General features: G+C 38.5%; 1 protein-coding gene across 1 annotated transcript; it reads right to left on the bottom strand.

Annotated features, from left to right (window-relative positions):
* Positions 1-276: 276 nt before the first annotated feature.
* LOC141639456 (uncharacterized) lies at positions 277-2,838 on the bottom strand. Its single transcript, XM_074448578.1, has 3 exons — positions 1,546-2,838; positions 1,328-1,440; positions 277-595 (listed from the first exon to the last, which is right to left on the bottom strand). Exons 1-3 carry the CDS (start codon positions 2,836-2,838, stop codon positions 277-279), a joined length of 1,725 nt encoding a protein of 574 aa, XP_074304679.1.
* Positions 2,839-10,142: the final 7,304 nt, after the last annotated feature.

The raw sequence follows: 10,142 nt of genomic DNA, 5'->3' as shown, positions 1-10,142 counted from the left end.
TTGATAGTTAATCGGCTCTTTTTCTTTATCAATGGCAGCTAGAAAAACTTTGTGAGACATAGAAAAACAATTATCTGTAACATAATTATCTAGAGGATAGCGAGTACCTGACCGGGAAGACTTTGATGGAGCGAAATGAGCATTAGAATTCGGGGTAATTATTCTTGTGGATTTACAATAATAGTCCTTCTTCCATGCGGGTTCAAATCTTTCTCTTGCTCCTCAACCCATCACCTGTTCCTCGGTTTGTGTGTTCGATGCCGGAGCTTCGTCCTCTCATTCCTCACTGACAGCCTCTGCATCAGATTCGGACCTCTCATCCTCACTGCATTCCCCACTTTCTGATTCAACACTCCCCCTCACAACAGGACCTGGTTCCGTGTCACTGTTGTGAGCATGTGGCTGGTCATTATGGCTATGTAGTGTGGGTTCAAGCTGTGGTGAGGGTTCCTTTGTTGACACTTGATAAGGATATACATTTTTATAAAATTTAACGTCACGGGAAACAAAAACTCGTCTTTCTCGTAAATCATAAACCTTCCACCCTTTCTTGCTATGTGGATACCCGATAAACACACACCGTATGCCTCTTTCACTGAATTTGTCACGGGTTCGATCTTTATTGTGCACATAACATAAACATCCTAAGACTCGTAAATTGTCGAGGTTAGGTCGTTTTTGATATATAACTTCATATGGGGTCTTTCCATTTAGCAAAGGAGTGGGTGTTCGGTTTATTAAATACGCAGCAGTAGTAATACATTCTCCCCAAAATTGCAAGGGTAGATTTCCTTCAAAACGCAAAGCCCTTGCCTTCTCTAGTATGTGTCGATGTTTTCTCTCGACCCTTCCATTTTGTTGGGGTGTCCCTACGTTACTAGTGCGAAATAATATGCCATTTTCCTCATAATAATTCCGCATCGACCCAGCTAATAACTCCGTCCCATTATCACTTTGTATTATTTTCACACTTGCTTCGAATTGATTTTTCACCATTTGACAAAAGATTTTCATATATTCCCCCGCTTCACTCTTTTCTTTCATTAAATAGACCCATACTCCCCGACTATGGTCATCGACTATGGTAAGAAAATAGTGCGCGCGAGTCAAACTGGGTTCTTTGTAAGGTCCCCAAAGGTCACAATGAATAAGGCCAAATAAGACATCACACCTACTATTATTAATTTTGAAAGAGGTTCGGGATTGTTTTGCCCGACAACAAGAATCACACAAATCATCAGAATTCCAAAATAAAGTTTGTCCAACTAAATTCGAAAAATGCGAAAAAATGTTCTTCGAAGGATGTCCTACCCTTCGATGCCACAACCTGCTTTCTTTATCTGCCGTGATGCTTCCAGCAATCTCCTCCTTTCCCGGCTGATAATAATACACCCCTCTTCTATGCTCACCTCGTCCAATCATCGTCTTCGTATTCCGGTCCTGCATTTCACAATAATCCGGATAAAAAGTTATTAGACAATTGTTTTCATGAATTAGTTGTTGGACTGAAATGAGATCACAAGTGAGTGAGGGCACAAACAACACCTCTTTCAATACAAAATTTTTACTCAATCGAACTTCGCCATGGACTGTGGCCTCGACACGCCTACCATCAGGTAGACTGACCGTGGAATACTCCTCTTCCCAGACGTTTTTCAAACATTCTCGTCGTCCTGTCATGTGGTGAGATGCTCCACTATCGATTAACCATTCAAAGTTTTTAGTTAATTTCATACCTTGAATCTTATCATTGCCATCAGGACTGGTTTTTACCAAAATCTTCAACCTGTCGATTTCTTCCGCCGTGAATGGGACATTTGAGTTCCCTTGTTCCTCTGTTTTAGCATTCCCTGTCACGGCATTGGCTTGGTGATGCCCACGGCCTCTTCCTCTGCCACGACTACCAATGCCACGGCCTCTCCTGCCTCGTCCACGTTCTCGTGCCTTGACCTCTTCATAGCCATGCTTATCATAACAGTTGTCTTCCGTATGATAATACTTCCCGCAGTACGTGCATCGTGGTGGTGGCGGTCTGTCAGGTTCTTCTTCATCATCTCTAAAATACTTTCCTCTTTCTTTTCCACCATTGTTCCTCATAGCCATTACAGCGTCAAATCGTTCCTCTTTCACCTGGGTAAGGGACGCATGACGCTCTTCCCTTAATACTAAAGCATAGACTCGATTTAACTGAGCAATTGGCTCTTCCATGAGCAAATTTGTTCTGATTTGGCCATATAATTTTGCATCAAGCCCCATCAGAAATTGGTGCACCTTTTCTTCTTCCTTTTCTTTTGCTATGGATGCCGCTGCTCCGCAATTACAGTCCTTTATTTTACTGTATTTGGCTAATTCGTCCCAAATGATTTTTAGTCTAGTATAATACTCGACTACCGTCTCCTTGCCTTGCTTGCATTCATTTAACTCACCTTTGAGTTGGTGAACCCTGGGAGCATTCCCAGCCGAGTATCGTCCCCTTAACTCTTCCCAAATTTCGTTAATTGGTTGAGTAAATGTGATACTCGGATGTAATTTCGGATCTATCACATTTCGAAGCCATGCTCGCAACATTGCGTTGCATTGACGCCATGCTACCGCTTCTAAATCATCCTCGTCTCCGCTGCTTGATGGTTTCTTTATTGTCCCCTCAATGAAACCCAACTTATTCTTCGTATCCAATCCGTTCTTCACAGCCTCAGCCCACATATCGTAGTTTGTTCCGTCAAAAATTATTTGAGTGACGTTCAAACTCGGGCTGTCGGATGGATGAAGGTACAACGGAGACGCCATGGGAATTGTCTTTGGACCACTCCCTCCTCCTTTCAATTTATCACCAGACATTCTGAAAATTGATTGTGTTTAATTTTTCGGAATAGTTTTGTGGATCTTTTTGGCTCGAGATACCATGTGAAAAGTAATATGATTATGAATGCTGGTAGTTCATTGATGTCAAACGTAATACAAGCTAGGTTAAATACTATACAATGCAATCTCAACATTATCTACTTACCTAAACTACCTCCTAAATATCCTCCTATTAGTTATCACACAATCTTCCATATCCTAAACTAATACAATTACATATCACAATAATATTCACAAGATAACCAAAAGATATGATCTTATTCTTGACAATCCCAATGCTTAATGTCAGGTTACGTTATATAGGAATATAACGTAACATTATTCCTAAACCTAATATAGCTTGGGCTTTGGATTTCTCGTTCTATCAATTCACGTCTGATTAGCGGTGTGGTCGATCGACCATGCAAGGCAGTCGATCGAATGCTCTTCGCTGAACAGTAGCTACTGGAACTCGTTGGTTGGTCGATCGATTAAGGGCAGCGTCGATCGACTGAAGTAGCTGATACTTGACTTCTAACTTCTCGTGGATTTGTCTTTCGGGCCTCGAAATGCGCACCAAGCTCGTTCCTTAAGTAAATACTTCACGTCAAATACAATGCAGGATACTCGGGGACGGATTTAGCTCAATTTCTACTCATTTCCGCATAAATCTGCAATATTACATAAAAATACGAAAGTAGACGAAATGGGGCAAATAGTAGCATAAACTACATAAATGAGCTCTGAAATGCGTGTAAAATGAGGTGTAAAACATCATATAAAAGACACGCATCACAAGGCTGCTCAACACATTGCCTTGAACCCAGTGTTTCATGAGAGGACAAAGCACCTCAACATTGATTGTCATTTTGTCAGAGACAAACAGTTGGAGGGCTTTCTCTATACTCAACATGTTAGGAGTGGCTTGCAGTTAGCCGACCTGATGACTAAAGCACTTGGAAAATAAGAGCATCATTTTTTTGTTTCTAAGTTGGGTCTTAAGTTGTACCAAGATGTTCCATCTTGAGGGGGGGATATGGAATAAAGGGTGTTAGTTAGAATATAAGTCGGTTAGGTTGTTAACATAACCAACCAACAAACTCTAATTAACTAACTATAAATACTCTTCCTCCATGTATTCTGTTAATTACGTTTTCAATATACAAGTTATCAATTATATCTCTCTAATACTTTCTTCCTTATTCTCTCTTACCATTGTTACCATGATCTAGATTGATCATATTTTATACATTTCAATTGATTTCCGAGGTAGACTTGTTTATAATACGGGTAAGGGAAACCCTAATAGACTAGGTAGACTTTTTTACGGAGAAGTGGCAAATAAGCCCCATACGTTTGTACGTGCAAATTAGCTCCATAACTTTCAACATGTGTATATTAACCCCATATCTTTAAATGTTGGTGCAAATTACCCCATTTAATTTATTTTGTTGATATTTAATATATTATTCTGGTTTTTTTATCCATTTGATTTTCCCGTTTTATTAAAAATTGGTATTTGGACTAATCTACCCTTCCCAACTTTTACCAATTATCATTAATCCCGACGAAGCCCAGAGCGTTAAAGAGCCGTCATTCCATTCGACTATAGCCTATAGGTCGTGTTTAAGATCATCCTTTGTTGATGGACAATTATATGCAAATATTATTGTGCAGTTAACATATGACATCCATTCATGCATTCTCGACAAAGTAAGCTTCATCATTCCCAGGGGTTATAGTTGGGTAAGTAGTGACCATGTTTTCTTGATTCTTTATCTTCGTCATCCCCAGGCTTCATCACCCACGGCTCTTTCAAACTCTGGGCTTCGTCGGGATTACTGATAATTGGTAAAGGGTGTGAAGTGTAGATTAGTCCAAATACCAATTTTTAATAAAATGGGAAAACCAAATGGATAAAAGAACAGAATAATATATCAAATATTAGCCAAATAAATTAAATGGGGGTAATTTGCACCAACACTTAAAGGTATGGGTTAATATGCACATGTTGAAAGTTATGGGGCTAATTTGCACGTAGTGGCAAACGTATGGGGCTTATTTGCCACTTCCCCCTTTTATAATACTGGTTTCCCTTCAGACGGATCATATGTGATCCATTTAAAGCTAAATGTGGCACAAATGAATTAAGGTACATTTTCTCTCAACAGTCTAAATTATATTTTCCCTTCAGACGGGTTGTATTTATCATCTCCCAAAAATAAAAGGAAAAGAATAATGAATGAGAATAACAATATAAATTTGGTTTGTGTGAGGGAAGTGGACCCTTCATTTCTTTTTAGGAAATGGAGAGGATATGAACTCGTTTAAATGATAGTATTTCATCATAAAAATATGACCTTGTTTAAATGGTCACATGTTTCCGTTAAGATGATCACATAAAACCCGTATGAAAGTTTCAAACGAAATAGTCCGTCTAAAATGAGAATTAATGTTTATAGTATGTGTAAGGGGAACAATAAATAGGTCCCATTAGATGTTTAGATTATATTAATTAATTACCCAAATTTATTAAGTTGTCCGTTAATTAATTAATTCAATACTAGTTTAGATCCCGTGCAAATACACAGTATTTTAGATTGTAATATATAGATAAATGAACCAAGTGCTTGTGGCCCAGTGGTGATTCCAGGCTCCCTCAAATCGTGGAAAATTCTGCGAATTGCGAGGTCCTGGGTTCAAATCCCACTATGGGGAACGCATGCGGTTATTTCGGCCTTCGAGGGGAAACCCCGTTGAATAAGTGGACCCTGGGCTTGCCGGTGTCTGGGTGTCCGAGGATTTGCTCGCTCCTTGGATCAGCCTGGTCGGCCTTCGTGGGGCAACCCCGATGAAACTGGGGCTGGTAGCTGGGAGAGGGATTCTCCCTTTGCTTGCAAAAAAAAAAAAAAAATATATAGATAAATGAGCATTATTAATAATTACACTTTAAGATTGTAATATGTAGAGAAATGAACATTATTAATAATTACACTTTAAATTTACTGTTAAAGTCTACAATATTGATGTGTTCTATTAATTATTAAGATAGAAAAGGGAAAAGTTGAAGACAATTTTACATACGAAAAATCAAAATATCATTACATTTATTAATTTTAATAAATATGGTTAAAATGTGATGATAATAATAATAATATGAGTAAAATATATAGTAATCTTACAAACTGACATATATATGGTAATCTAAAGTATTGAGGTGGCCAACCTTTGTATAGAATAAACAAAAGTTTAAGCCCAATATTTAATAGGATCCTATTTAATAATAACCAAACCTGTTTACTATTAAGACCCAATTTGTAGTTGAGGGTGATTTGAGCGGAAAAATACCTAGTTTCACCTATTCATTTAGTAAATAGAGGATTCGCTAGCCAAAATGCACGAGGAGTGAGTAACAGTTGTCATGTTTATGGTTAGTATTCTTTGAAAACCCTCAAATTGCGTGCTTCGTATTCTTGGAAAAACACCAAGCTTTATATATTACATTTTCAATTGTAATTCTAAGTTTTCAAAACCTTTGAACTTATGCCGTTCACAACTAGCTATATTATACGAGATTTTCTTACAAATAAAATAGACATCACCACTCTCATAAAAGAAAACCTTTAGGCAAACAAATTTTTGAACTCTTGATAACCGAGTTAAGCCTAAGATAAGGACTCAAACTATGATCTTTTTTACGGTTAAGGACTCGAACTATGAGAGTTTACAGTTAAGGAACTATTTTTAATGCCGTCAAATATTTCCGTCAAAAGTTAATCTTTCCCTAAAAGATATGTGGGACCCGTACTAAAGTTTAGTTCTTTATTTTAATTTTTAATTGTTTATAAAAGCTTAAAATCAAATAATTTTATAATTGGGTATGGTCATTTTTATGGACTAATCTGTTACTATAGTATTATATTTTCATGTTTGTATTAATTTTGTTAAATCCTATTCATTAAAAGAACAACCACAGTGCTGACTGCTGAGTTGTCAGCACGTGGTTGTCCGTTGACTTTTCAAAGCAAATTTAACTCCCTCATTTTTAGGAACCACTAACTATTCCTCATTTAATTAGAGTCTTTTGATTTAATTTATGTAATTAGGTAATTATGTAATGTACATCGTTTACAAATACAAAAATAAAAATCACAATTTACATATAATAAAAATTACAGCAGTATTATTAAATATTATTACAATTACAAATTACAAATTACAAATTCGTAACCATTCAGAATAAATACATAATTTCGTATTCTAATTTCAGCATACATCATCCAAAACACATCTCAGCCGTATGTTCCATGTTTATAAATTTGAAAATAATTTAAGGTAAAACTTATAAAATATTATATACTAAGCCTTAAATTGTAGTATGCAATATAATTTAAGTCTGAATAATATTACTTACATTACTTACATTAAATTCCAATAACCTCAATATAATATATATAATAAACAACAATAATAATAATAATAATAATAATAATAATAATAATATAAAATTACATAATATAATAATAAAATAATAAAATAAATATCCCTCAGATCTGGATAGAGAGCCAATCATCATCGGAAAATACTTGGAGCAAAAAATACGGCAACTACTATCAAAACAATAACCCGTTTTCGAATTGTAGCGATGACAGGCTACCCGGTATTCTCTACTACAACAAGTAAAAAGTTATGGCCCGATATCATCATACAAAAAATTAGACCCAAATCCAATTTACAATTAGAATGGACCCAAATCCATCTATGGGTAACAGACAAACAGATCCATCCCATAAAATATCTGCGACAGCAATGAACCCTAATCAAAGATTACGTTTTAGGCAGTTGAGCACGGGAATACCACAACTCCTAAAACTGCCTCCATAACTTTCACCACTTTCTTTTCAACCAACTTTTATATATTATAGATATTATACATGAAAGCGATATCACGTTTCTTCATTTCATCCGCAAAATAACAATACGTTAAATTTGACAAAAAAATCAGGAAATACTATGGCAACTCTTATGGTACCAACAAGTGTGAAAAAGATAGAAGCATATAAAAAGACATATGAAGTCACGGTTCGTGTTCTTAGAAAATGGATTCGGGATTCGGATGAAAAAGATGTTACAAAAAGAACATTGTACGGAATGGAGTTCATTTGTATCGACAGTGAGGTAAATTTCTTTTGCATTTACAATTTTTTTTCATTTCCAAAATATAATATTAAACACGGTCTAACAAATTTTAATCCGTGTAGGGTGAGTTAATTCAAGCAACTGTAGCAAACACGCTTGTGTGGATTTTCAAGCCACTTATGCACGAAGGAAAAATTTACACCATTTCAAAGTTTCTGACGGAAAAAAATCTAGGAAAAGATAGAGCAACATTTCACAAATGCAGGATTGCAATGCAATTTACAATAAGAGTGAAAGAAGTTTTTGGCCACGAAATTCCAACTCAAGCATTTACATTCGTAAGCATCGAAGATATTATTCATGGGAATGTCAAAGATGAATATTACTGTTCCGGGTGTAATTCCAGAGCAGATGTTTGTTGCCACTCGTAGCTAGTAGGATGATGTCCTTGCTTGAATCCTCCTCGCGGTCTCCTGAAACGATGAACAAACTGAGGGCTCGGCTTTGGCCGAGCGTACTCACTCCGACGCTCAAGTCAGTGAACTTAGAGAGGGGTTGTTGTAACTTGGCTAAGAGTATATTGTAGAGAGATAAGGAAGATATTACCAGATGAATAGTGGTTATTAGGTCAATTTGTGGATCCTTTCCTCAATGAAGGTTGAGGAGTATTTATAGGCATTCACCTTTTGTCACGTAGTGGCCAAGTGGCCAAATGGCTATCAGGTGAAAAGACCGTTATACCCTCGGCCGATGGACCTGTGGCAGGCTCGCCGAGGGTCTTGGATATGAGTACGCAGATTTGTGTCCCGGCTGGCGAGTTGTCTGGCCGAGACCCGGGTGACTGGTCGATGGGCTTCACCGGCTAGACTGTCTAAGTCGCTGACTTTGCTGTGGATACCTTGACCTTGCTCAATATGTTGACTTGGTCATCGGTGCAGAATATGCCCCATCAATTTGCCCCCAGCGTAGTCTATGCCGTGGTATGGGCTCCGATGTATGTTGAGCGTATATTCTGCGCAAGTATTTTTGCAAAATTTCTGGTATCGGCTTCTTCGGAAGCATCGGCGTGGTTCTTGTTAGGCCGTACCATATATCAACAGCGTAGTCTATGCCGTGGTATGGGCTCCGATGTATGTTGAGCGTATATTCTGCGCAAGTATTTTTGCAAAATTTCTGGTATCGGCTTCTTCGGAAGCATCGGCGTGGTTCTTGTTAGGCCGTACCATATATCCCCCCTCCACATGGATGCGTAAAGGGTATCCGATGTGGGAAATAATGTGACGCTGGCGAGACCAGGGCCGAGAGTGCTTGGTTATTTTTGATTGCCCCCGGCCGGTGCTTCATGGCTTGGTCGATCATGTAGCCGGCGGAGAGCAGGCGCCTAGGAACTTGTTGAGGGAGATGAACAGGCGAAGAGATGTGAATGGGCGTGTTGAATACGCTTGGTAACTGTAGCATTGATTGACATTCAACTGTTGCAACGATTGACATTCCGCGGTTGCATGTCCGACACGTGTCCGCTTGCGATTGGTTGACGCTTCATGGGTCAGTGCCCCGATTGGTCCTTCTTCATGGGCTTTTCCCTATAAATAGGGTAGTTACTCCGTGATTTTGGCCATTACTTTCATTTCCTCAAATTTTCAAAAATTCTCCCAAAATCTTCCTCTCTTTAAACTTTCAAGGGCTTTCTATTCTTCCGATCTTCGGTCTTCGATCCGGCGAGTGTTTTTCTTTGAGGTAAACAAACATTTTCTTTTATTTCGTTAATAATTTGTTGTGAGCATGTCTTCTGCTGATGCTGGACCTAGTAAACCCGCGTCGGGGGGGCCCTAGGTCTCCTTCTCCTGAAGTTGATCCTCAAATTCTTGAGGAATGGGAGGACTCTGATTCTTATGGCGATTTTGGTGATGATTTCGGTGATGAAGTGGAAAGGCCTCGTCGTGATGAAGGGAGGCAGTACGTCCTGGATCACGGCGATGCCTGTAAGGTCAGTCTTGACCGTGCTTGGGCTCATAAGCTCGCCAGTTGTTCAGGCGAGGAATTTTTCGAGGGCCATTTTTTCTTCGGTAGGGGATATAAAATTGTTATCCCTGAGGAGGGTCAGGCCGTCTGTTGCCCTCCACCGGGCCACACTGGCGTGTACATGCGGCATTTGGAGTACG

The sequence above is a fragment of the Silene latifolia genome, unplaced genomic scaffold (genome assembly GCF_048544455.1).
Source record: "Silene latifolia isolate original U9 population unplaced genomic scaffold, ASM4854445v1 scaffold_398, whole genome shotgun sequence".
Lineage (NCBI taxonomy): Eukaryota > Viridiplantae > Streptophyta > Magnoliopsida > Caryophyllales > Caryophyllaceae > Silene > Silene latifolia.
The sequence above is the reverse complement of the archived record's forward strand: the minus strand, read 5'-3'. Positions and strand labels throughout refer to the sequence as shown.

What these genes read in the sequence shown, in the direction of transcription:
- LOC141639456 (XM_074448578.1), bottom strand. Translation starts at nt 2,838, where the DNA reads ATGTCTGGTGATAAATTGAAAGGAGGAGGGAGTGGTCCAAAGACAATT. An exon ending in AAAATTTTGTATTGAAAGAG is followed by an intron (nt 1,441 to 1,545) that starts GTGTTGTTTGTG and finishes TGTGAAATGCAG; the next exon opens with GACCGGAATACGAAGACGAT. An exon ending in ACGGCAGATAAAGAAAGCAG is followed by an intron (nt 596 to 1,327) that starts GTTGTGGCATCG and finishes TGACAAATTCAG; the next exon opens with TGAAAGAGGCATACGGTGTG.